At 42.8% G+C, this 27,008-nt stretch overlaps 7 protein-coding genes across 9 annotated transcripts; 2 read left to right on the top strand and 5 right to left on the bottom strand.

The window, feature by feature from the left end:
* BCIN_14g00740 (hypothetical protein) lies at positions 1–1,610 on the top strand. The gene has a single exon (XM_024696971.1). The coding sequence runs from the start codon at positions 399–401 to the stop codon at positions 861–863; it is 465 nt and encodes a 154-aa protein (XP_024552785.1). The 5' UTR covers positions 1–398; the 3' UTR covers positions 864–1,610.
* Positions 1,611–10,274: 8,664 nt separating this feature from the next.
* On the bottom strand, positions 10,275–13,495 carry BCIN_14g00730 (hypothetical protein). Of its 2 annotated transcripts, XM_024696970.1 has the most exons (2): positions 12,606–13,495; positions 10,275–12,425 (listed from the first exon to the last, which is right to left on the bottom strand). In XM_024696970.1, the coding sequence occupies exons 1-2, from the start codon at positions 13,171–13,173 to the stop codon at positions 10,930–10,932; spliced, it is 2,064 nt and encodes a 687-aa protein (XP_024552784.1). In that variant the 5' UTR covers positions 13,174–13,495; the 3' UTR covers positions 10,275–10,929. The 2 variants fall into 2 exon arrangements, with proteins under 2 accessions (XP_024552784.1, XP_001550059.1); XM_001550009.2 differs by having other exon boundaries at positions 10,275–13,495.
* Positions 13,496–13,632: 137 nt separating this feature from the next.
* BCIN_14g00720 (hypothetical protein) lies at positions 13,633–14,613 on the bottom strand. The gene is made up of 2 exons (XM_001550008.2): positions 14,263–14,613; positions 13,633–14,211 (listed from the first exon to the last, which is right to left on the bottom strand). The coding sequence occupies exons 1-2, from the start codon at positions 14,543–14,545 to the stop codon at positions 14,057–14,059; spliced, it is 438 nt and encodes a 145-aa protein (XP_001550058.2). The 5' UTR covers positions 14,546–14,613; the 3' UTR covers positions 13,633–14,056.
* Positions 14,614–14,870: 257 nt separating this feature from the next.
* On the top strand, positions 14,871–17,547 carry BCIN_14g00710 (hypothetical protein). The gene is made up of 3 exons (XM_001550007.2): positions 14,871–15,026; positions 15,098–15,608; positions 15,662–17,547. Exons 1-3 carry the CDS (start codon positions 14,978–14,980, stop codon positions 17,349–17,351), a joined length of 2,250 nt encoding a protein of 749 aa, XP_001550057.1. The 5' UTR covers positions 14,871–14,977; the 3' UTR covers positions 17,352–17,547.
* A 189-nt stretch (positions 17,548–17,736) lies between these two features.
* Positions 17,737–19,078, bottom strand: Bcvps29. 2 transcript variants are annotated; one of them, XM_024696968.1, is made up of 3 exons: positions 18,795–19,078; positions 18,311–18,724; positions 17,737–18,209 (listed from the first exon to the last, which is right to left on the bottom strand). In XM_024696968.1, exons 1-3 carry the CDS (start codon positions 19,026–19,028, stop codon positions 18,075–18,077), a joined length of 783 nt encoding a protein of 260 aa, XP_024552782.1. In that variant the 5' UTR covers positions 19,029–19,078; the 3' UTR covers positions 17,737–18,074. The 2 variants fall into 2 exon arrangements, with proteins under 2 accessions (XP_024552782.1, XP_024552783.1); XM_024696969.1 differs by having other exon boundaries at positions 18,795–18,962.
* A 4,068-nt stretch (positions 19,079–23,146) lies between these two features.
* BCIN_14g00690 (hypothetical protein) lies at positions 23,147–24,436 on the bottom strand. The gene is made up of 3 exons (XM_024696967.1): positions 24,235–24,436; positions 23,979–24,178; positions 23,147–23,912 (listed from the first exon to the last, which is right to left on the bottom strand). The coding sequence occupies exons 1-3, from the start codon at positions 24,253–24,255 to the stop codon at positions 23,270–23,272; spliced, it is 864 nt and encodes a 287-aa protein (XP_024552781.1). The 5' UTR covers positions 24,256–24,436; the 3' UTR covers positions 23,147–23,269.
* Positions 24,437–24,557: 121 nt separating this feature from the next.
* BCIN_14g00680 (hypothetical protein) lies at positions 24,558–26,140 on the bottom strand. Its single transcript, XM_024696966.1, has 3 exons — positions 25,797–26,140; positions 25,307–25,729; positions 24,558–25,253 (listed from the first exon to the last, which is right to left on the bottom strand). Exons 1-2 carry the CDS (start codon positions 26,113–26,115, stop codon positions 25,344–25,346), a joined length of 705 nt encoding a protein of 234 aa, XP_024552780.1. The 5' UTR covers positions 26,116–26,140; the 3' UTR covers positions 24,558–25,253; positions 25,307–25,343.
* Positions 26,141–27,008: the final 868 nt, after the last annotated feature.

Here is a 27,008-nt window from a genome sequence, read left to right as displayed (position 1 = left end):
GGACTTTTAAAACATCTACTTTTCGAAACAAGCAAGACAATTGAGTGAAATAAGGGAATGATACCATACAATAACTCATATTCGTCAACTATTGTTTATTCATAAATCACCTCATCCACTTTAGAAATTACGGCAGTAGTCTTCATCGCACAAGATCTCCTCCACTTAGTATCGGGTGGAGCCTTTTGTCGAGTCACACCATAGCATACTTGACCGAGCTTTTGTCTACGACATAAAATCAGACAACACAGCATTATTCCTTACCTACGAAAAGATCCATAAAGGAAGACTCATCCTTCAAATTTTGGAAATTTCACTTCCTCAATCAATTCGATCCTCATCAACCATTCCCAATTCCTTCTACACAGTCTAGTACTATCAAGCAATTAACATACAAAATGTCTTTCGATATGGAATGGTCTCCAGATTTCTGCCTCGCCTGTGACAGGCAAACAGATGGCAGTGTTTACTGTTCAGAAGCTTGCCGTTTGGCAGAATACGAAAAGGCTTCCTCAAGCGATAGCTCAGCACCATCCTCACCATCGTCACTCCACGGAGCTGCTTGGCCTTCAAAGTCGAATGGCTTCTACATGGAGCCAGCATACAATTTCAGCAACGCACAACCATACGGCACAACCCCCTCTAGTACTACATCCTTCTACCAACCTTCGAGATCATCTCCAGTTACAAAGTCTACCTTGACTCCTTCGAGCTCGCAATCTAGTCTTTTCTCCATGCAAAGCACTTCCTCCACCTCCTCAGAACCAGCACAATTATCGGCTGAATCAAAACGGGCATTGAGGGCGTATGCTAGCTCATTCGATCAATCTCGCAACAACAGACGACAATCTGGCAGCCATTAAATAACTACTTCCTAAACTTTACTACGATATCATCTCAACTTCAGGCATTTATTGGCGTTATTTCAGACCGCACAAATTTTCTCTCATCATGATACAAATACCCATATCTCATCTCTAAAATCCTTACAACGGAGTCGGCGTTTTCTCACAATATACGATCTAAATCGGTTGTTGTATAAAAGTGTTATCATTTGGGCATTCGGATCACATCATACATTCACACAATTCACATCTCTCATCAATCGTCGGCATTTAAAAAATTTCCTTGGGTTCAGTCTTTGTTCAACATTTGCATCGGAGCATTCAGGATAGCGAGGAGTGGAGTCTCATATCCTTATTATCATCTCGGCACTACACTTTTTTTTTTCTAATACATCATGGGCATAAGGAAGATACGGGACGGATATAAGACGTCATTTCAGACTATGGGAAAGCATGGGAGCAATGGGATAGGCAGCGTTGGAGCAATTCAATTTCATTTGTTGGAAAGGAAGGAATGATTCACTTTATGGTGAAGGGGCGCCTTTTTTTTCTCGATTGTTTCTCGCTTGATCAGCAAATTTATCTCCTGCTAGCGATAGTTTGGATTGGAAGGAGAATATACTACATGGTATGAATGGATGGATCACTCTGGTCATGTCATTGCTTCTGAAGAATGAAGTAAAATGGCTTGTCTTATTAGTATGATAGTCAAGAAAAAGAATAACAAGAATCCTTCAGTTCGTTCACAAGATGACGGACTTGACACCAAACTCTATCTCTCCTTTGCTTGTTTCGTGATAAAATACATGTGAGAATTGTGACTTTGCCTCAACATTTTTTTTTTTTTGGTATAGATGTAACTCAATGACTTCCTCAACCTAAACCGCCGAAAACGGAGTACGATTTCTTTCTTCACGTAGTTATGGTACCCCTCGCGCTCCCACTAATTCACTAATTAGGAGACAAGCAAATGGTTTTTGTCGATCGGTCTATTATGGCGGCCACAACTCCTTCCTTCGAACAAACAAGAAGTCTAGTGTAACAAGTACCTTGGCAGCTAGTTTGCGGCGAAGCCAAAACAAATAACAATGATGTGAGCGCTTAAATCTTAAATGATGAATATGTGTGAGTAAAATGAGGTCAGCAATAAAGTAAGATTTTTTGTCTGCACCTTGTTGGCTTTTCACGGGTCGTAGGAGGAAACGACTCTGGATGGAGGGAGGAAAGCTGATCAACTTTCCACAGGGTTGGTGGGAAGAGAAATCGGAGAATATTCTATGTATAGTTCTTTCGCAATTTTACTTACGGAATACCCGGCGGCAAACTTACCCATATGCTTCACAGACTTCTAGAGTGGGAGGATTTCACGCATTTGAGGATTCTTGTGTAAGATGGAGATAGATTTTGATATTGTAAGTATCTATGGTAACATTGATTGATTCCTATTGTCTAGACTCTGATCTAAAAAATTTGCTCGAGTGAGCGGTTCGGGGCGGGATGGAAGTTGATTTGACTCGATCGAGAGTTAGACTTTCGGCCAAGACGATATGAACTCGACGACGCACTTGAACTCTATTGTCGCGTCTAGATTCAGATTGAGTTTTGAAGATTTTTTTTTGTTGAATTTACACAAGATAATATACTGTACACCACTTCTTCGAGTGTTTCGAGGTGTTGTAGAAGGAGAAAGGTGCTGGAAAGATGGGACGGTTCAACGTTGATTCTTGGTTGATACGGACCTTGGAATGCTTAGATGTTAGGCTAAAATTTAGAGAGATATTGGTGTATTCTTTGGGCTTGCACGTGTTCTGTTCCTCGAGATCTTCTGGGTCCAACGAGAGGAGTCATGGATGAAGTCTAACAATGTGTGGGGAGAGCTAAATGGATGATGATGCGATTCTCATGTAAGGTTGGATCATGTATTTACTCTATTAGTGAAGAATTCATGGATGAGCTGTCTTAAGTGCATGAAGTGAGGTCTCCGCTGGGGTAGTTCTTGTTAGGTAATGGGATTTGTGCTAGAGCCTTGGGAATTTGGGAACGGAGACACGTGCGAGGGGTTTGAATGAATGTGGTGATGATGAACAGTTGGATTGGTGTAATAGCACACGGTGTATGGGGTGTAGGATTATTCAAACTTGAGGCATTATTCATGTATGTAGGATCATTGATGAGGGAATTGAACATACAAACATTTGTCCCTCATCCAGATTATATTCCACCCCCAGAGCCCCGCTAGCTTCTAGATACCTCACTAGGCATGAAGCATGATGATTCTAAGTTTCTTCCATTCAACCCCACCGCCCCGAAACCGAAACATCACTGTAGCTACGAAGCAAAAAACAAACACTGCGGAAACCCCAATTCATACCCGCGGAATCTCCACCGAACAACATATTTGCTCCATCGGTACCACCCATTGAGATTCTCTGACTCCGGCGCCGCCCGGAGCTCTGCCTTACCGCTTGTACCTTGTCACCTTGTTTGCTAACTTGCTTTACTTGCTTTGACCGTTGATCCCCAGAATTCACTCCACTGTAGAAGCCGTCAGTTACAGCGGCCTCCAGGGCGGGACCTAAAATTTAGTCACAGCAAAGGTTAGATGATCGCGGTCGTACGAGAAATGTACAGGGAGTGACCAAGAGGGGATGAAACACAATATAGATTTTCCAGAAGTTTTCATCGATTAATGAATCTCGATAAGGAGAGACTTGAAAAGGGATGGAAGGGTGTTGGAGAGAAAATTTGTAGGAAAAAATGTAAGGAAGAATTGCGCAATGATCGTCGTGAGGGAGCGGGCAACCCGTTATTCCTCTTGTTTTTCATCCGAGTAATTCCAGGTACGAGATATTTTAAGAGATGAACTCCCTTGCCTTGTCAGGTGAGATGAGAGGGGTGTTGGTTCGTCTGAGATGTTGGTGATCTCCAACACGAGGGTAAGAATAACCAATTAGAAAAATATCGGTAATGGGCATTCAATTCCTTCTATGGATACGGTAAAGAAAAAGATGTCATCTACCCGCCCGGCCAGTCTGTTTTCGGGATTTTTATTATTATTGGCAAAGACTCTGAAGTAGATCAACGGGGACCGACCCGTGAGCCCTATAACCTACCTACGCGCCGAGCTAATACGCAACATGAAGAAGGCACAGTTCAGAGAATTTTCCAGATATCTCAATTCAATTCAATACTTTATTCCTATTTTCATAATTACTCAAATTGACAACACTTCGGACTCCACCATCGCTATACCAAGAAGAGCAATACCCACATCTAGAACTATTCGTTTATAACAATCGGTGACCCAATACTTCCCTACTCCATAAAATAACACAAGTTACATAATTCTCTGACTCCATAAATATAACACACATCAAGACGGATCTCGTCCCCGGCCAGCGCTTCACCACGCTTCCATCTGTCAGGTACAACATCCACATGCTCACCTCATCCCACACAAGGATTTGGGGTTAGTGAGGTTCCGGCTTCCATTGTAGCTCCCGGCCGGGTCTGAAATCGGGCGGGTCCAGTTCTGGACAGTGGATGAGTGGAGGGTGAGTGGAGAATTCCCATACTGCGACGTACGGTATCGGCGATGAACCCAAGTGTTTGAAGCTTCTGGGTACACGTGGAGTTTTCTGAAGTTGTTTGGGCTTTATGAGAGTCTAGAATCTCAATGCACTTGCTTGTGGTGGTTTTGCACAAATTGTATAATGCAGACCCACGAAACGATACCGAGTAAGCATCTAGACACCGAGTTTGTTTTGTTTGAGAACGGGACAACGATTCAATTGTGGATTTTCAAACTCGGTGATGTTTTTCCGTGGCTGCATGGGTGGGAGTCTTGTTGTTGTTCATTTATTCCGTTTCATTGCCGTGGATTCGGCGTTGTGTGTGCATTATGGTCTTGGGTTTGAACTTGGGCTATTATGGAGTCTGGATCTACAATATCGGGTTCAGTAAGGTTAATTATGGATTGCTTTGCTTGCATTGATGGTGTTTGATTAAAGTGGCATAATTCCTACTATTGCGTGGTGGTGTCGTGGCTCGTGTATTCACCATGTTGGTTGGGCTGGGCTGAGCTGAACCTTCGAGGATTCATGTAGGGAAAAAATTTTCTCTCGTTACCATTTGTTCGGGAATCCTCTGAAGACTTTTTCACTAATCTGACTGTATTCGGTTCGATGGAGAAGTTTATTGTTGCTTTTGTTCGAAACTATTTTATGGTTTGAGACTGCTAAATTTTGACTTCTACATCGGTGGATAATTTTTTTTCCTCCGACTGTAATGAAGGGGTACATATGAGGCGGAAGCGAGAATGTTCTGGACGACGCCGCAAAACCTCAATTTGGAAAAGATGAGGCTGATGTTGATGGATCGGAGCGATCTCTCAAATTTCCAAATCGGGTTAAATGCTCATCACATTTATTTTCTTTTATGTTTGCTTCTTTCTATCAATGTTTAATGTTAGTGGTTGTCACTGGGTCAGGTACGGAAAAAGAAATTTGAGATATGACTGAAATAGTTCACGATAATTCAAGCCTCGAGTGGGGTCATAGCTTCGAGTCTCAGTAGCATGCACGTCTGTATATGTACGAAATCAAGAATAGATAGGCAAGTGTATCCATTTTGGGTATGAATTGTGTTGTTGAGGTTCGAGATCTTCGGCTCATACCGTATATCCACCAAATGACATGACCAGTGGTTTGTACCTTCGATAATCCGGGTTGTTGGTACATAAATACCTCTATCATTCACCAGGTCATTGGTACGAGAACGAAAACTGCAAGATGGAAGAGCATCTGGCCACCGAGTTCTCTGACTTGTATGGTTTCATGTGTCGTGGAAAGTTCTACTTGTTCTTTGAGACTGAGACCTTTGTGTTTAACCTTACCACCGGTCCTGCAGCTACAAACATACCAATTTCATGTTGAAGGATAAAATATCTAGTCTCGTAACTTCCCGGCAAATTCCATATTTACAATCCTAATACCAGCCTTCTCTTTCCCTCTTCTCCGACGTTCAACAACTAAATTCTGCACTTCTGCATCAATCTCTCCATGTTTGCTTTTGTAGTTACACTTTATGATCAATATCTTGCTCACTTATGTGTTACCCCAACAGCACGTCCCGAAAATAGTCTACAACTCTAGCACAAACTTAAGTACAAAGCCCATCTTACTGCGTACAGTCCATACATTCCTTAGCGTTCCCTCGGGAACCTGCATATGTCAAAAAAACCAAGCACTGTTTCATCTGCAACTCCAACACCGATCTATTGCCGAAGGCCGTTGCTGGCCGACGCAAGGTGAAAGATTTGGTTAGATATTTACTTGCTTGTTCTGTTGGTCCAGTGATACGACAGCTTGTTGTACTTCTGATTTCACGTGCGGTGGCTTTCCTTCTTACCCCTTAGCATCAAGAATTATGGGGCACGGAAATGTGCATTATTGCTAGTACAGGATTACTTTTGGTTCATCTTTTATTAATGAAATGAGAATTAAGTATTCCAGTTTTGTCCCTACATACATTTTTACGTGATACAAGAGGATCTTGGCGTCAGTTGTGACCGATGAGATGGAGATATCATGCGGAGATCACGAGATGGAGTGTTACTACTGAGTTCTTGTTTCTTCTTTTTATGTATACGTATGTGGGTACCCAGCCCATCCAACCAAGATCTGAAGACCGTCTGGTTTTTCCTTTTTCTCCTTTTCCTAATAAGCGGGCATAAACTAGAGATATGTAAGGAAACATATTACAACGCCTACTTTGCATCTGCTGCGTGCAGCATCTGTTGTTCTCGTGATGCACATGAAGAGATTGCTGCTTTATGCTGCACTTAAGTCCAGACAAAATGCCGTGTCTAAGAACTCCACACGTGGAGATGGAGCGTGGGGGTCCTCTTTGCTTTTTCTACGCCAGCGCAGTGAGACGCTTTGATACTTGTCCCAAGACTTTGTCCCGAGGAGCAAGGAAGCAAGAATGAGCGGATCAGAAGCAGGTATCATGGGAAATTAATTGTTAATGCATAAATTTCAAGAGCACTGCAGTTGGAAGAACACGAGGATCATGTACAATCGGCCTAGATCTCGACCGAGTGATGGGGTAATCGGGGCTCTGGAGCTAACAGCGGTAAAGTATGTCACTTGTACAAATGTCGTACGTTCATGGGGTGGATCGTACCCCGCACCATATCGCTAGTGGTTAGAAAAAACGGGACACATCCGCCGGGTCAGAATGGTGGACTTGAGCCACTTGATCGGAGGATAAATGATGAGTTTCCCCGATGAGGATGAGGGACGCGGCGAGAGACGGGTCGCGACCGGAAGAGAGAAATTGAGGGATTTTATAAACGCTAATGACGGTTGTTGATAGTTTCCGGCCTGGGACGATCTTCGGTGGTGTGATGATCAAGACGGCTCGTGTTAGTCGGCCTGAAGTGGTGCCATAATATTGGATCGTTGGCTAGAGAAATGACCATGGAGGATCACGATATGCAATAACGCGGCAACATGAAGATTGAAATGATCATGCACGGAAGTGAGATTGTGCAAACTCTGAATTGGCCAAGTTTCGAACAAGTCTCTTAGGTTCGAAGTAGTAGCGGTCGATGTTAGTATTTTTTCAAAAATATTCCAATCATAACGTTTGATCGAAAACTTTGGAATGTGAGAGTGCATTCTTCTGTTTTATACAATCCATTGAGTCACAGCTCGTGGCAATACACAAAACTTCCTTGCCATCCCATACCCGTTGATTCGTTGTCAATCGTTTCTTAGCTAGTTGTCGCTTCATTTTCATCTCTCTCTTATCCCTCTAACTCACAAAAGTCTGGTTCATACATGCAAGCAAGTAACTACAGTATTACATGCTCAAGATGCTTTCTAGTCGAAGTCCTGGAATTCAATGAGTCATTAGCAAAGAAAACTATCCGAACATAGAGATAGGGTTACTAGATACTTTGAGAGACCCTTTAGGCACTGAAAGCTTGCATTTTTTTCATCCAACACCTCAATTGTGGGTGAATGTAGGAAAGTACTATGCTACTCTGATGTTTCTTAGAAGGGGAGAATATTATATGTGGCGTTCTCCTCCTCATCTCTCTCTCCCTTTGGTTTATCGATTCTCCGTAACTAGAGCAATAAAATTTTGAAGTACCATTCAGAAAGCAATTACATGACAGAACAAGATATCGAAAGGACTCTTGTATCTCTTACATTGTCTACATCTCCACAGTCCCCCATCGCGAATCCCTTATTTGGAGTTCGAGTGAAAAACTCCTGGAAAAGTTCTTGCGATGCTTCATTGTCATCGTATTGGTGTGTCATCACCGTTGGGCTACTCATTATCTCATCCTTATATTATCGCTGCCAACTTCAAAAAATACCTCAAATTATATTATAGACTCAAAACATTCCTGTGAAAATTTTTCAGAGTCTGTGTTAGATATAGCCTTAGTATTCCGTGAGTTTGAGTCGTATTGATGAGTCTTGGGGTGTGCATATATATTGGGTCTAAAAACATCAGAATAGGGGGCTTAGTGAATCTTTTATAGATAAAATCGATAAAATATCTAGTCTCGTTCAATGCAAGGACCTTCATGATGATGAATATTAAGGCTTAGTACCCATTCACTGAAAACTGCACATGTCCACACTCAAAAGCTTACGCGAGGAAGTGTCAAGTGTAAGATCGAAACATCCAAGTGAAAGAACTTTGATCTAATCCAATCGTTCTATTGAAGAAGAAATTACAAACTCGTTTCACTATGTTGCTACCCACATGTATGTCGTAGATAGATCATTTGGAAAACACCATCTTGAAGCCCCGTCTTTTAGGAAATAGAAGCCTTGGATAAGAAAGGGGGGAGCGCATACATTAACATACAACACACTTGAATGTAATATTGAATACACAAAAATCTGTGATAACAGGAGAAAGTAGTCGAAGGCAACTCGAAAATCTTATTATATAGAGATCTCCATTGAAAATCAGATGGCGAGCCCAAATGGAAGCTTATCAAAATCTTTGGGGGTATTCAAGTATCTGGTGGCTAGTGTTTAGTTTCGATACCTTTAAGATAATCTCGTCACCGACTCAACACATGTTATTTCATCGTCACATATTTCCACATATTTCCCCTCTTATCACCAATGCTCTTACTCTCGCGATCAACTTCGCCACCATTAAACTTCAACAAAACCATTTCCACATCCTACGCATCTTCGCAAAAATCACTATCATCCCATCATCCCAGTTTCTCGATATCACCGCAAAATGCCTATGCAATATCATCAATAGAAAGCTTTAGATAAAATTCCGCCTTGCATCAGTTTCTCATGCGTCTTCTTGCTCTGTGCTGTTATCTAGGTTGGTTCTTTCGATAGTGTCCTCAATAGTATTTTTATACCATGAAATACTAGAGCAACGATTTATATTCTAAAGTTAGTCTTAAGTATCGTTATAATCCCATCACCTCCATCATACACCTCTCACATCAAAAATACAAGAGCCAAACTACGGAGTTCATTTTTCACTCCATCATCAATGAATCCTACATCTCCAACCCTACTTCCAAAACCCCCCTCAAAACCCCTACAAAATTCAAATTAATTTCCAGGTTCAAATTGGTAAACATACACATACACATAAGCACAACCGTCCTATCTCCCATTTCCATCCCCAGAAACTACACAACGATCCAAACACCCAAAAACCCATCCATACAAATCCCCCCAACCCCTTACGAAACCCCCTTCCTAAAACTTCCCCGAAAAAAAGTAGAAAAGCATAAAAATCATCTACCCACATCCCACTTCTCAAAAAATCCACAACACAACCCAGCTCACCCAGAGAACAAAATCAACCAAGCACTCCTTCCTCAACACCCTTTACTAACCCCTCAACCTCTCAAAACACCACACACCATCCTCATCCTCATCCCCAAATATAAATAAATATCCATAAACCAACCAACCGCCTATCCGATAATTTCCAGACACCAGCAGGCTTATAATCATACACGACATTCATATAAAGTTTAATATAATATAATAGAAAGGAGGGAAGATATATCACATGGACTTGAGATTGTAAATCATATTGGAATAATCATCTATCGCGTTCCCGAAAATGTCTCAGAGGGAAGGAGTATAACCCCCCTCCAGGAGTTTTAAGCTCAATAACTAGAAAGACAGAATGGGGAATGAAAGTGCATGTTAACGGTATTTCGGATTTTGCAAGCTAATAAATCTTTAAATATGCTGTTCATTCACTCCTGGTGAGCAACGTCATCCCTTCATGAAGAAACATCTCTTGGGTTTGCATGAATATGAAGACCTACACTCTCCTATACATAATCACACATAATCACTACTTTCATGTGAGATGTGAAAACTGGAGAATAACATCTATTCCTCATTTGAATGATTTATACAATTACTTATCAATACAAGGTACACTAAGCTGCCTACCCATAATCATGTAGCCCCAGCCCCACCCCAACAAAGACGAGTAATCGACTCATCTCCCATAAACATCTCCAATTGTTTGTGAGCTGTAAATTAGAGTCTCGAGATGTTCCTGCCCTGACCAATTCATTCCAATAACGTATACAAAGTCCCGATTCATTCTCCCCTAAGGTATCATACTCAGCCAAGTCCACCGCATTCCCATTCATTCCCACCCATCCGCTAAATCAAAACCCGCGCCCTTCCCTCTTTCTTTCAGAACCACATATTAAGACATCCCCTATTACCTAGGAATGTACGTATGTGCTATACACCATATCGTGAGCATAACCATACATTTTAAACTCCTTGACTGAAAACCAAATCCAGAAGTGCTGTTTACCCGCCCCGAACAATACAACCACCCTAAGATATTAAGCTGAAAACAAGGTATAACATCAGACTTTAAAAGCCAAGTCCGACATGAAGAAATACAAAATCACATATACGAATACCTAACGCGTAGGCTCATATATCCGTGTAAGCATAATAAGCCGAGCACACTAATTCCAGACAGTTCAAAGTCAACTTGAAACGCTGGAACCACCACAAACAATTTGATCAACCTCCATTTAAAAGAAAGCAGCAGAACTTGGACTAGTGGGAACCTCGCCCATTGCTTTGGCCTTTTTTCTTTCCGCCCACTGTCTACTAGCCGCTCTTCCCTTCTCTGCAGCCTCTTCCCTTGCCCTAATAGCTGACATCTCCCGTTCTTTTCTCTCTCTTTCGATTTCTGCCGTATACATTGCATCTTTGTTGTAAAGTTCCTTTGCTCTCTGTCTCTGCAATTCATGATCCGAATCTGACACTGTTCTCTGCATTGTCATTCTCGGATTGTGTGGACGTTGCGATGCTTTGCGATTCAAGGGAGCAGGAGGGGCCTTGGTACGAGGCGATGAACCAATAACATTTACTTTTTGCATGTCCAGAATTGAAGGACGATGAGCTCCAACTAAGCTCCCACGTTTGCCGATTGTGAGACCACCACTTTCAACACTTTCACCAGCTGTTCCTATTTTACTTTGGCGCGCGCGACTAGCAGCTGTATCACGGGGAAGAGTACGGGAAGTAATGGTTTTGCTTATAGGTCTAGCTTTGAATTCCCGTCTTTTGCGTTCCTCTTCTTCTTGAGCTTTGAGTTTTGCCTCAAGTGCTTCTCGCTTACGTCTTGAGTATGCTTCGCCAGGGAGTTCGAATTGTGAAGATTTGGTGGGGGGTTTGCTAGATTTGATTCTTCCTGGGGTAGTTGTAGTTCTGACGACTGTCATTTCAGATGATTCTCGTTGCGCAATGCGAGCTTCTCTCTGTTCCTTCAATCGCTTAGCGACAGCTTCGCCAGGAAGCTCAAATACTGGCTTGGTGGATGGCTTCGTAGATTTGGTTGGCGATTTTGGAATAAGGAGACTAGTTGGACGTGGAACTTTACTTGGGGATACCATTACTGGCTTTTCCGGACTAACAACAGGTCTTACATTTTCGAAGGACATAGATTTGGCCTTCTTGAGGGTTGGTTCGGTGGCTGTTGTACGTTTGACACGCATTGTTGCGTAAGTAGATTTGGGTCTTTGTGAAGTTGCTTGAGTTGGACTATTATGTACGCGTACACGTAGTCCAGCAGCGGGGAGCTCCTCTATAAGTCCTCGTTGGGGTGATCTCCTCGAATTACTCTCACAGGAAGCTTCAGTTGGGATTTTGACCGTCTTGGGTGAAGTAGCAACAAAATTTTCAACCGTGGTGGCTTCATCGAGCGCATCTATGGCATCTTCCAAGTTGTCAAGCTCTTCCAAAGAGTCTTCAATGCGAGACACAGGCTTTGCCGGTGATCGACTTATGATTATATCGATAAATGAATCCTCTTCAATCTCAGCGGAAGATGAACGTTGGCGAACAGGAGATGTTGCCTCCTTAGCATTGTAAGCTCTTTCAATTTCCTCGAGCGTTGTGATTTGCTTTGCGAAGGGCAAGGTGGCAGAAGCAGCTGCGTCATTCTTCTCTGGACTGGATCGAAGTTTGTCTGATGCTAAAGACTCAACATCCTTTGTCTCTATGTTGGCATTATTCTTCATTGCTAAACAGTCGGAGGGATTAGTGTTGTGCTCACGTCTCAATGGGATGAAAGGACCAGCCTGCATAGGAAAGTGGGAACCAGCGAAAAGGGATGAACCACAACTGGAGGGATGAGGTGGTTTCCAAAAGACATCTCCAGTATCGGCGGCTCTAATAAATGAAACACCTCTATCATACTGACCTGCTTGTTGTCTTGCAATTTGACCTCGAGTGGTTCGTCCCAACTGTGGAAGTTGAGGTAAGGTAGACTGTCCCATGATGTGAGGCAGTTGAACGGATGTTGGCCGACCAGTTCGATTTCTTGAAGGTTCAAAATTGGAGACAAGAGTTGTAGAGCGAACACCGGGTGGGCCGGCAGCAATTCTTGGGGCAGTTTCTGCGCTTGGAATAGCTTGAACAGACGTTGGATTAACAGTAGTACCCTCGAGGTACTCGAACTCATGGGCAGTAGCCTTGGTATGTTCTAGTTCTGTCGACAGTTCTTGCTTTCCCTTGTTCTTATTCTTGTTGTGCTTTTTGCCTTTTTTTGTGATACCGAGAGCACTTCGATATGCAGCTTTGAGATTTTTCATATGTTGTGCGAGATCTGTTTCTGAGCTATCATGAGCCGCCATGCTATTCAATTCGTGTACAGTTGAAGGAGCCAATACTTTTGAAGCAGGTGTCACTGGAAGAGGGATTTGGGCAGCAATGGATGCTGTATTATCTTCAGCAATATTGATCGTGGTTGATCTTGTTACTCGAGACATCTTGACTGTCAAAAGTCATAAATGGTCTAGAAACCGTAGATCGTTTGTCGAATAGTGTTTCGGAAATTAGATGTGATTTGAGTATTGAGAAGCACTCGATTTGCAAGGATTGGTGGAAATTGCGTTCTATTTTTGAGTGACAATCGTATTCCGTATTCGTAAAGTCAATAGAAATGTAGTACCGAGTTTGATGAATCGTTTCTTTTCCAAAAACCAGAGCTTTCTTCTTATCGATTATGTGAATTCATTCAGTCATTGAAATTCAACTGATCATGGAGATATTCGTTAGAGGTAACTCGCTACGAAAGTTGGAGCTTTCTTCCTTCCCCTCATTCGTTTGTTTGAGCTTACATCATCACTATGGCAACCGGCAGAGCTGAAGTAGAAAGGCGCGACTGCGACTGTGAAAGCGTGCGTGCGTGCGTGATGATTGATTCAAAGCGATTTTGGAGATGGAATTGGTGAATTGCTCTTGATAAATTCATTCACTGTCCTCTTATGTCGTTCAATGAAGTATGCAACTCCTACTCATCGTGATGTGATGTGATGTAATGCACTTTTCCATCAACCTTTCCGTCATTGGGTTTCACATCTTAACCTACTCATGCAGGCCACAACACCATGTATTTGTTTAGATTGCATGACTTTCCCGACATTTTTCTTATTCGATCAATCTCTGCTAATAAGTCATCAATCATGTCATCATCAAAAGTCCAGCTGCTTTTTACCAGCCATTCCTACATGGACACGATCCATCACCAGACCGTTTTTGGCGTCGGAACTCACAACCCAATATCTGCCTGTTGCGCCGTTCAATGCACCAAACTCGTCATGAATGCATGTATATCCTCTTCTAGTCTCCCAGCGACTTAGCGCGTCCTCTTCATTCATTCGATTCTTCATTTTTGGGTGGTTGTAGCATTGGCGCATGCTCTGTGGGTATTCGGACCAGCGTTTGAGGTAGAGGTATCTCGAGTCCCGTTCTCTTTTCCAATTCTTCTTCCCCATCGTTTGATTCTTTGGGTTTTGGTATTTTCACTGGTAATGGTTAGAAGGTTGCGACAAACAAAAGAGCACGTTATATCTTACTAGATGCCATGCTGATCGCTTGCAGAACATTGTGCCAGTTGCCCAATACTGTTGCGACGGCTTCTGTTCCATCTGAAAGAGTCGAAAGCTTCTCTTCCAGCATTTGCATCTGTCCAGCCAGCCCTGCACTCAAATCTCGCAGTTGCTTGAGATTTTCTAACTCTGCCCTCTTCTCATTGATGCGCGCCTGTAAGACGGGGGATTGACCAGAAGACGAACCCAAGCTCCCACCCATGGACTGTTGGCGCAGATGCGAACCGAGGGGTCGAGATGCGTATGACATTCTTGAGATCTTTGCTTTGCAGGCCGCGTGTTGTAATATTGGATCACCACTGCAAAGCGATGGAGACCTGGAATGCTTTATAATTGAATTTGATGTGAATTAATTCTCTATCCGTTGGACAACTCAAGGCGGGACGGATAGTGAGCCTTTTCCAACCAATCAAATTTGATACATGAACCCACTTTTCTGATAGCAGAGTCAGTCAATGCTCCCAATCTAACCAATTTTAGTTCGATGTAAACAAATCAATTCACCCCAATTTTTTCCTGTACACAAACAACTCTAAGAATTCCTTGAAATCACCGTTATTTTCGACAAATCCCTCGTCGCAGCTTCCAATAATTACCAGATTAATCCTCAACCCTCTCACGTCTTTTTCTCATACTGTACTACTAATCATCGTATTTCATTCCGCATGCATTGCCAGCTCACATGGCCCGCTTAAATGAGCCTGCAGCTTCGTTGGAGAGTATTGAATCTCGTAAGTTTCCAAACATTCATTTCCTCACAACTGGGGAATAATGGAGAGGCGCCTTTCTGATGCAATCATAGTCAAGCGCAAGTATAAACGTCAAAACCGTGACATCGCATCCGTCAATTCGTCCCAAGCAGTTCGAATCCGCAGCCTTGAGAATGAAACCTCGAAACTCCTTGCTGAAAACCTAGAACTCCGGGAGGAAAATCTACGCCTTCGAAGCGAAATCGATAACGGAAAGGCTCGAAGAGCTGCAGATAGAGTCAATGTGGTCAAATCACAACTCCAAGAGAGATTATTAGAAATTGGAGCTCTAATAAGTGGTTTGGGAGAAGAATCTCCAGAAAGAAAGAGGTCACCACATGTTCCAAGGCAATTTGGAGGGTTGAGAGCGGGGTCAAATCCTCCTCGTAGCCCCAAGGAAAACAAATGGGATGATTTGGATCCATTGAACGAAGATGGTACAAGCCCGGAGCGCAAAATGCCACCAAGGAAAAAGATGGCTTCGTCGAGTGAAGACATTGGTAGCCCGGATGGAAAATTACCCCCCATTTTGGAAAACAAATACTATCCTAGGAAAACTTTGGAGTATGTCGCGCGATCACTCGATATAGTGGGGCTTGCATGCTAACAATTCATAGGCATCAGGAAATCGAAAATATCTTGGCTGAAGTGGTAGCAGAGACTGAAGATTCACCTGACATCGGGCCACCGCCAGTATCACAGTTTGTCGACGAAGATCCTGTAAAAATTGACTTGGCAGGAAAGTTAGCCTATGAAAGGGAAGATGAGCCTCGTCTGGATCCGATAATTTCAACGAACCTTGAGCAGAGGAAGAAGCGCAAGGATAGTATGATGGCTTCTGATATTAAGAGAAACGGCCGATCGGAACTTCCGGCAAAACGCGAGAATACGGGAACACTTAAATCAGGTGCAAAGAGGAAGCTTAGTGCAAGGGAAGACGAGGAACAGGGGTCTACAAACGCTAATGATATTGACGATTTCCAATTCACACGTGTATGTCCCGAGGAACGAGTGAAGACAAAGTCGGCAGTCTCATCAGCCAAAGAGAATACAAAACCATTGAAGGATGCTACGAGCTCTAGAGCATTGTCGAAAGATAAGCCGGCTTTGGCTCCTAGCACCAGAAAGGTTCTGGCAGCCAAAAGTGTCAACAATTCCCCTAAGAAAGGAGCCGGCAGCAGGAATTTCAGCCACGATGAGATCAAGCCAGGAAAGTTGAATTTGTTCAAGGAAAGCCTATCGAAGGAGGTCCCGAGCGAGGAGAGAAATATGGAAAATATCGAACCTATTCAACAAACCATGCAACCTCCACTGCAGGTCTTTAATATGCAGGCGGAACCAGAGACGCCCGCACCTGTCGATATCTTTTCACCCCTTTCATCCCATCCGTCAACCAACGTTCGAGTGGAATCTCGGGATACCCCACCGCCTTCAGAGATGAGGGAATCTGCGGAAGGCCAACGACCAAGCCGACGAGCTCGAGGCTCGATCAGTTATGCGGAACCCAATCTTCGAGATAAGATGCGCCGGCCTGGAAAGGAATTTGTGAATGCCGTAACTTCTGATGGAAAACTTCGTGCCATTAGAGCAGATGAGGAAGCTGGTCCGACGACAATAAGCAAAATCAAGGCAGAACCCGAATCAGAAGATGCTTGGAAACAACTATCCACCGCGCCGAATGCAGATCACAGTCCGCTAATTAGCAAAGCTTCTGCGCCTATTTCCGATATGTTACCAAGCAGCATCACAGATCATAGAAGGCGGCGCGAGTCAATTTTATATCTCACAGAATCGGGATCTTCCTCGGCATCGGGATCAAAATCAGTCGCGGAGCTTTTAGCAGAGTCGAGGAAAATAAAGGCAAAATCTAAGGAACAATCGGCTAAAGGCGATGATATAAAAGCAGCTCTTGAAGATATGGATATATATGAATTTCAAGGTTCCCCCAAACGCGATTCTGAAGAACCGAAAGCCACAAAAGAAGAGAAAACTGATAGAGTACCATCGCGGTTTTCTAGAAGAGCTTCCGCTGTTCCGGCAGGAGATCAGGAATTTGAACCAGCGAGAAAGTTTTCTGCATCGACAGGACCATCACAATCAGGTTCAAGAAGAAGACAATCAGCATTGCCGTCTTCAACCATAGCTAGAAGCACGTCGGCTCAAGGCCATGAATCAGAAAGAGATACCACGGATTCCTCGGACAAATCCTTGAGGAAAAGTGTCAGTAGTACGAGTATGGCGGGGGCTGCTGCGAATGCGAATAGGAGTGACAGGATGAGTTCGAGGAGGAGAAGTATGATGTTATGATGAATGGCGTCTTATAAGTCGAGTTTGGGCTATAAAATATTCTTAATTTCTTCTGTTGAATTCGATTGAATTGGATCGAATCGATTATGATACATTGGATTATAATCGGGAGTAATGGGATTGGATTTGATGATTAATGAGAATACAGCGGTTCTAATGTGCTATGCGCATATTTTTGGTCCTGATGAATGGCGCAAGAGTAGTTCTAGTTTTCTAGTTTTTTTCGATTCTTTCACTTTTATGAAGCGAAATATGATATCAATGAATTCTCTTTTATCGTCAAATCACGAATATTATTCTTGCATTATCAACTTCTGCATTGTGGTAATATGTGAATGAGTAGCTGGCGCTACAAATATGATTTTCGATGTTATGTATCATTAGGTGGTATCGCACGCAATCCTATTAATCTGATATCCAGCAGGCGTCCATTCGTTCACCTCTATGGATGAATATGGCAAGACTTCTTTTTTGAAATAAGAGAAAAAAAAGTCTAGCTACTCGGTATTATGTGCATGTATTTCTCTCTCCAGCAATCATAGTCTATCGTTATGCCATCATATCATGTCATATCATATCAATTGTACCCCCATCCCGCAAAAGATCAAGATCCCCAAACACCGTAAATGCCAAAGAACTTTTTTTTGTAACTGGCCACCGCAGGGGAAAGCAGAAGGAAAAGCACTTCTTTAAATGGAAATGTGATGGAGAAAAGGGGTATCATTATGTGGAACTGGAGGCGGCAGTGGTGGGAGGGAGGACCTTGGTGTAGGAGATCTTCTCGACGGAGACGGATTCTTCGCCCTTTTCGCTGGTGCGCAGTTGGTAGACGTAGAGGGTGAGACCGAGACCTTGAACCTAGAGGGGAAAAGTTAACTGGAGTGTTTGAGGGAGGAGGAGGAGAAACGGGGAGTAGATTGTAGCTCAAGCAAAGTGCGCAAGAGTAGAGAAGAACTTACATCCATCAAACAAAAACTAGGAACGATCTCCTCACCCGGCTCCATCCAGCCCGTAGTCATTGCACCAGTCGCACTTCCGGGATTGATGAAGAACTTATTGTCAAGTTCGAAGGCATCAAACTTATGAGTTCCTCCCCAGCACAATACATCAACGTCCAATTTATTGGCTTCGGCAGTCAATAAATCAACCTCGTTGGGCGCAACAATGGTAAAGCCTTCAACGAAGCCAATGCGAAGAGAGCCATGTGTCACGACTTGGGAGAGTGGAAGAGAGGTAGCATCGGTATCGTAGCGGCCGCGAACGATCTTCAGATCGGGGGTTATGGAGCGGAGATAGTCGTAGGTTTGACGATCGGTGAGATTTCCGAGACAGAGAGTTTGGCCAATTTTTCCCGGGGTCAGAAGCTTCTTGAACTGTCATTCAAGAGATCAGCAATCGAGAGAATTAGAATTCAAGGCGCAGGAGGCGCAAAAGGAATCATACCTTCTGAGGAACATCAATAGCTCGGTCTGGGATGTGCAAATCGCCGATTACGAGGACGAGTCTGGAAGTCATGGTGGTAGGTTTCTTATCGGGAGGGAGATTGGCTAGGCTTGACTTTCGAGTGGGATATTCGACGGCGCCGGTAAGGAGCTCGGAATTGGGTAATGCAATGGGATCGTATTTGGTGGGTTGGAGAGCAAGCTGTAAGCTCTTGATTGATGGAGTTGGTGACATGGTTTATGGATTTTGGTGATCCGAGCGTCGGGGGAATGTTGTTCCAGATCACGAGGGTTGATAGGGAGGAAAGAAATGGAAAGAACTTTATCACAAGGGGACGTTAGGGGTGTAAGTGAAGATATGATGGAGGCAAGACAAGGTTCAATTTTGATTATCATTCAATGGACATGTTCTCATCGGAAGTGTGAAAAGTACTTTCAATGTTCCGAGTAGGAGAAATGTCAAAGTGTGAATAAGTCTTACCCAAAATCAGCTCAGTGAGCTAGAAAACTTGAGACATCAATGAACAATAAGTAGTTTCTGTCAAAGATGATTGATTGAATGGCATGTTCTCTATATTGATTGTGTTTTTCACAAGCATATAGATTTTGCTCTGAGTTTATTGAAAGGAGTCATATGTTGTCGTTCAAAGTGTTTAGAACAGAAGAAGCCTCTGTCTAAAGTTAGATAGGCGGAATAAGGAGCTCTTAGATCCAGCATCAACATATTCGCATTATATGTCAAAACTTTGATCTGTGATTCAGCCTTTTAAATAGTAATGCTTTTCCTTTAAATCTTTCAATAAGCTTTCCTTGCTTCCAGCTACCCCTCCCTAGATGACAATGATGTCATACTAAACCCCTACTTTCGAAAATCCTCCTTCTGAAAGCTATTACCTCCACTGCCACCCCTCGTCTTCCACAGGATAACTTTCATCGTTAGTGAGCCCAACTGATACTGCGCCAGAACGATCATCGATTTGATAACCAGTGACTGAGTGTTGTCTTAGCTGTCTATTCATTGTCCCATCTGTACACATTATCTTCTGTGGGCGCTAATGTTCCAAATCTCAAGAAGACATCTCCTCGTTTCTTCTTTAAAGTATTTCCCGCTATTGAATTTACTTTATTTTGATATTTTATTATACATCCTCCAGCGATCGAATGGTGGTGATATCTTGTCATCCGAAATGATGGAGTACTCAATGTGGCTTTCTAGATTACAGCAACTCAACACTTAATAAGTCCCAAGGCCAAGCTTTCCAACATGGAAGGGTGAATCTGCGCAATTGAGTAATTTGTTATTCAATAACGTCAATTCCATGATGCCATGGTGTGGGTTATACTCACTGAGTGATTGGCTAAAACATATGTTTCCAGATTCGCAATGACTCTACTATCATAAATCACTTCTTTCTACATGTCGCTTCCTCGTCTTGTGCTACAACATCGTGAATTAATAAGAAAGAGTAAATCCCAACTTCCGCATTCTGCATCCAGTATATTAAGTGTGAGAAATTGTGTATCCAACTCAATGCAATAGTACTAAAAGTGCGAGTTTTAAAGCTCTTTGTACCTTGCGTGGAGCGAACGTAAAGTCCATTCAGTATCTAAAGGGTTATCTACTCACAGAGTTTATTAGTCGAGCGACATTCTGGTACTATAATTTATCATTGCCCTCGAATCAATATTAGTTTCTCTATAGCCAGTTGAACAGGGGCTCCTAGATGTCTGTATCCGATTCCCAAGCGGGGCTTAATATTATTTGGCAGCGATGCCACATCTCCAGAGTATGGGTGTGCACGTGAATGTAGTGAATGACTTCAATCTAATGGCCACTGTACTGTAATACTAAGCGAATGCGAAAGAGGCAAGCTCTATTAGTAGCCCTTATTTAAGGCTAGCCATTTCCTGTACATAGCTAGCTTTTTAAACAGAATACAACTTTGAAATCTAAGGATCCTCCATGATAGACGCTACATCATCCGTCTCCTTATCATACAAACAGTATGTGAGAGATGTTCCCTGTTATCAAAATCATTCAACCACGAATATCTGATCGGCACAATTTTGACATCAATGTGTACCATTTTAAAAGGGTTTGACAATCATTTATGTGTTGAATCAATGTTTCAGTGAACGCTTGAACTGGCATGTCGCAAGATATTTTCCGGAAGCAAGTTTGTTGTCTATGTAATTGGAAAGAAATCTCCAAGTGTATTTGTTCATTACTCACTCTACTACAATCGACATATACGAAAATCTTACCAGACATGGTAATATCAATACTTCATAAGGCATTGGATGGTTGTCACATCCTGTAGACATTGCCAGAAAATTCTGCTGCCCATGACCGCCAGATCGTTCGCGACATACATGATACAACACCAACCAAGAAGAATTCAACAAGAGCTTCGATCGTTTTTGACAAAGTTGAAACCCACAAATAAGACCAAGACATGAAAACACTTGGTAAAAATCTAAATTCTCAAACTCCATCACCTTTCTTTCTCCCAACCGCCATTACCCATTACCCATTTCCTATTCCCTATCCCATTAGACGATATCTCCCATATATCCCCCAAATCCCTTGCATACCTCACCAAACATATCCCCGTGGTACAGTGGTCTATGTAACGCCTCCACCCATGCCATAGTAATCGGGGCCCTCTCAATCGGGCCAAATAGGGGACAGTTTGGTACAGTCATTCTATAGTACGAAGTTGATTGGGACTTACAGCGTCGCAAGACGTGTTGAAATTTTGCCGTTTTATTCTTTCGTGCGGGCATTCCATTCTTTCTTTTTTGAAGATATAATTTTTGGAAATGGTTGGCTGTGAGAGGTTTGGGTTGGGGTTTTGTGGGGCGGGATTTTAGGCGACGATGAGGTTGGGAAGTGAGGAGTGGGTGAGTGGTGAGTGAATTGTTTTGGAAGCTCAAATTTTGTACAGGTTTGATGCCAATGCGATTTTATAGTGAATTGTAGGTTGTTTTGACTGCACAAGGTCATATACGCTTCATCGTCTCACAGTCATCTAGAGAATTCTTCTGTGCGGGGGCGGTTGACTCGGCGGTTGGAAGTATAAATAATATTAATAAAGCAGATTTTGAAGAGTCAAAAAAGGTTCAGAGAAGAAATGATCAGCCCTGATGAAACTATCTCATTCCTAAGTAATTTCTAAGTCGAAACTCCGCGAGATATATAGTCATAAAGTAAGGAGAATCACCCTCAACTTTTCTAGCAAATGATGGAATCTCAAGTACGGTAACAGCATTCACTGCCATTTTCATTCTCACAAGCTCCTACTGTTAGAAGAGCATTGGATGTATCTTAAAGATAACGACAACAAGTATCTCCAAGCATACGAGCAACGCAGAGAATCCTGTATCTTGGTTGAGTAAGTACATGATAAGAAATTAGATCATAATACTCACTTACAAACTAGCTCTAAGGAGTATATCCTATGACAAGATATCTCGGGCGTTGAAGAAAGTTTGCTGTGTACAAACCCCATTGGTGTGTTTATATGCAGCAGGATTGAATCTTTTGACGCTGGTATGAATAGGAATCATCACTCAGGCTCAGAAATGGGTCTTGGGTATGAGTTTGATGTTAGAATGGTGAATCATGGTCGCAATCTATCTCAGAAACATCATGGTATATAAAGGCCCCAATATATTGTGACGTTTATTCATGCAAACCCGATTTGAAATCCATTGAAGACCTCTTAGGGGTACAAAACCCTGATCAAAAAATTCAAAGGGGTAGTGTCAATCACGCAGGATTAGTTCAGTAGATTTCGAAGGATGGGGCTAGATTATATACCTTATTTTTTGAATTGTAGTAACCTAGACGCTGTCATTGAACATTGTCATCTAAAAGCGCACTCGACATATCTGACTCTTACCAGTGTCGAATCCTTTGATTGTCATCTACAAGAATAGGGCATTTGGCCCACAACAAAATCGCAGGATGGTGGGCTTTGATTACGCTGTCAAGATGTGATCCTACATTTTGTGTGACAAGCCATTGGAATTACTAATTTGCGTGGTAATCTACTCCGAGATGTATTGTAATGGAGAGGGGATAGATCGAAGAAACCGCGGTGCTGATATAGTCAGACAAGAAAGTCCTCCTAGCATTTGCCAGACAAAAACTGGTTTCATGTAGTCATATTACAGGGGTAAGAGGACATCTTACTTGAGAGGGATGCCGGACGTTTGTATAATTTTGAGTCTCAGAAGACGAAAAGTTTACTTACGGATGAGCAAGTCATCTGTCAGACAACTTGATTCACAGTCGCATGATACATCCATCACGTCGAGCTTGAGTATAGCTACTTTCTAGAGGGGCTTGCAGCTTTGTATAGTCGAAGCACGTTGCGTTTCCCACTCGAACCATTCGCCAGGTTCAATATACAGCTCACCCATACCTGTCCCGAAACTTATCTTCAGATCCCTTAAATCGTCGATGCAACCTCAATTGCCTTGCATCTTCTCAATCATCTCGCCAAATAATCTCTTCCTCCTCGTCTCCACCTCCTCATAACCAAATCCCTTCCACGTCGTCCCCACAGGAATATCTTCATCGCCCCTCTCCAATCCTCTCCACGCTTCTTTTGTAAACTCATCCAACAGCATTCCCATATTCCTGCCGTCTTTAATATCCGGCTGATGTTTCTCGTCATGAAGCTCTGTCTGAACAGCCGGTGGATAGATTTCAATCACTTGTATCCCCTTGCGCTTTTTATTCTCCCCCGAAGCCTTGCCTTCCGCAGTATTCCCATCTTCGCCCTGACCCAAATCTCTCAACTGTTCCCGCATAACGAGAATTAATTGATGCATAGCAGCTTTGCTTGCACAATAATTTCCACATCGTACAATTGGTACCAAAGCCAAGCCACTAGTCGTGAATATCAATCCTGCGTTTTCGCCACCCTTGACTCTATTCTGTAGATGTGGAAGAAGTGCTTTGGTAAGATGAACATGGGAGAGATAATTAGTCGTGAATTCTATAGAGATCGAATCGAGATCTATAGATGAAGGTTGCGTAAAATCGAGAGAACGTTGTATTCCACTATTGAGGAATGCGCAGTCGAGGGAGGGGTGTGACTTGAGGACTCTGTGAAGTTTGACCCATCAGTATCTGTTTACGGTAGCAGTTATCAAGAGTATATGAATAGCATACCCCTCAACCATTCTGGGAATACCCTCAAGATTCGTAATATCAAAGTTGACAGTTGAAACTTTCACATCTCCATGATTTTTCTGTAATTCATCGAGTTTGTCTTGACGTCGACCCAAAGCTATGATTTTGGTGACGCCTTCGGAAAGCATTTTCTCAGTGAGGGCAAATCCAATACCTGAGGTGGCGCCAACCACCAGTACCTGATGTATTTTCTCAGCAAAGACGAATTCAAGGATGGATAATTGAGCAGGCTTACAGTTTTGTAGGGAAATGGCATTTTAATTTTTGTGCTTGGGTACGATGGATGGACTCTGATGGAAGTGTATTAGAGTCCGATGCATATTTCGAAAAGAAGCTTCGATGAATGAGCTATGTCGTGGACAAACTGGTTTAGTACAAAATTCAAATGCATGATATCATGGATTGCTTATGACAGTATCATATACCACCGGACGCACTAGGGAAACTACGAGTAGTGTGATGATAGATGGGTATTTCCCGTCGATGGCGTCTCTAGCGCGGGCAGATCAAATCTAGGATGCCGTGATATGTGAGTGCTAAGATGAGCTAACATAACATTTTTATATGCAGACTTGATATGGGAATGTAGAGGCTGACGTAGATTTGACATTTGAAACGAAGCTCTACTAGATGAATGAAAGATATTGTGACTGTATGGAAATCATACACTCATCAGCTACGCACAATTAGACATGGAAGTGCATTAAACGGCTTGAACCCAGTCGCTATTAAACCAACCAAAATCTCCAAATCTCCACACAACTATCCTAAAGTTTCATCCATATCTCTATGTGCTAGCCTGGAACTCGAGTTTTTGTCTCGTCTTTCAAGGTCCAGCAGTCCAGAGCCCTCTAATCTCTTTTTTGAACTCCCCGAATCTATCCCCGTATAAACAAGATCCGCGATCGTCAATATCAATGCTGCGTTGAAGATAAAATAGCACCACCCTCCAATTGGCCCACAAGACCTGTCGCGTTTCAAGGAAAGTTCAGGGTGAAACGACAAGCTTGGTCTGAAGAACATCTTGTCAGAAGCTTGAAGGTGCGTTTTATAGCCTACAGGCTTTAATGCAGCTGTCTAGAACTCTCCCGAAGCTCGTACATCGGTACATGGAAGGCAGAGACTCATTTTGTGTAAAATTTGGGATGGCAAAACAAGATTGAGTGTAATGGGCGAGGCAGAAGTGTGCTCGGTATGCACTTGAAGCTTATCAAAGCGAAGTGCCGGATTGATTATGTTTGACGGCTTTGTTGTCTGTATTGCCAATAAGTGTCAGGAAGATAAAGAATGCCTTAGAACACACTGACCCAACAAAGACTCTTTGTTTCTCGTCTTCTCCATGTGTTATGTAATTCCTAAGAACCTAAGCTTCTCCCTATCATCCTCTTCCAAGTCAACATCCATATGATCCTCCCTAGCTTTCCCCTCTAGCCCTACGATACCTCTTTCAACTCTCAACATCAACATCCTCATCCTCTCTAATTCTTTCTCGATCTCCCCGTTCTTGGTAACAATGTTTTCTTGAATATTCTTTTCCGCTTGATCAAAGGGTCCTAGTAGTTTCTTGGCAGCTTTACATTGTTCAAGTTTCTCCTTTGCGGCTTTTCGTTTATCATTTAATTCCAGCAGTTTACTTTGAAGCTCTTTGTATTTCGCAGCCTGCTTAGGTGCTTTTGTTTCTGCTTCTTCGCTCCACTCTTCTGGTAATTTCTCAATGTTAGATGACAAGCCTGTCGATTGAGATGTTGATTAGCATAAGCCCATTACGCCCTGATTGATATATTCGATGGAACCCACGATAGTCAGCGCCCTTTTCATTCCACTCCTCCCCATTCACGTTAACATCTCTCTCCCCTGCAGCCCAGTATAATTGATCGATTTGTTCAGCAACATGTCGCTGTGCCTGCGGGGGGTAGCTGATCTTGTTATGTTGTTTCAGGATAGTATTGAGCTTGAATAATGCTTCATCAATTGCGCGTTGTCGTAAGGTATTATCTTCCTCCGATACCGAATCTTGCCATTCTCGAGATGGCTGGAGAGGTTGAGAGAGTGCAAAGATTTGCGCGCGTAGGAAGGAAGATTTAAGATCAATTATTGTTGAGTCGCTGGACTCCATATTTGGATTTGTGGTTGTATTACTCAGAGAGCTGGTGAGACGCGTAGTCTGGACGTGCACGTCGCGACTTTCCTCGAAAGCCACGTGACATGAAAAACATACTTTAGATTGCACAAGGAAATGAAATATAACGGCTACAATATATTGTAACTTTCTTTGCATGCATCATCGGCCTACAGAATCCACAAATTTTGACCGAAATTTACAAGTGTATGACAAAAGGTCACTTACTGGATATCTGTTCGACAAGTGATATAAATAATAGTAGTCTACATGCGTTGTCTATGAATGCCGTGCAAGGAAAGCCGCTCTCCAGTTACGGGCTTTGCTCCTCCCGCATTCCTCATTCCACAAAAAGGGTTTCTCAAAAGCAAAACCCAAAAATAAAGGATCTAAACGCATAGAACGGAGACCGAAGAATCTGGCGATGATACTAAACTTGTTGCCAGGCGAATGGCGAGACGCGGAACACCTTTTCGCTGATCTAATCCGAACAAGTTGTCAACAGTAGAGCAGGGGGTTAGGCAATGGCAAAAAGTATCTACTGTGCCTCAGTTTCTCAGTTCAATCTATTCTGAGCACCGTCTTATTGGCTAACAAGAGAGTTGTTAGTATCTTGCTGTTTTCGCCGGGCTTCTTTCTCTCTCGCGCGCTGAGCATCTTTCTTGTCCTGACGACGAAGTTCAGCTTTTTGTGCTTCTTTATCCTGGTTGTCCTTCAAAAGTTGAGCCTCCGCTTGTTCTACAGGCGTTTATTCCTTGTGACTGAACCACCCGGCAATCCGTTTCTTCATGTTCCCAAACAAGGCCTGCCATTCTTCCAGCAGGAACTTTGCACCAATAATGAAATACACAAATGAATCCAATCGATCACAGACCAAGAAATCTCTGCGA

The sequence above is a fragment of the Botrytis cinerea genome, chromosome 14 (genome assembly GCF_000143535.2).
Source record: "Botrytis cinerea B05.10 chromosome 14, complete sequence".
NCBI lineage: Eukaryota > Fungi > Ascomycota > Leotiomycetes > Helotiales > Sclerotiniaceae > Botrytis > Botrytis cinerea.
This window is presented reverse-complemented; position numbering and strand designations above follow the sequence as displayed.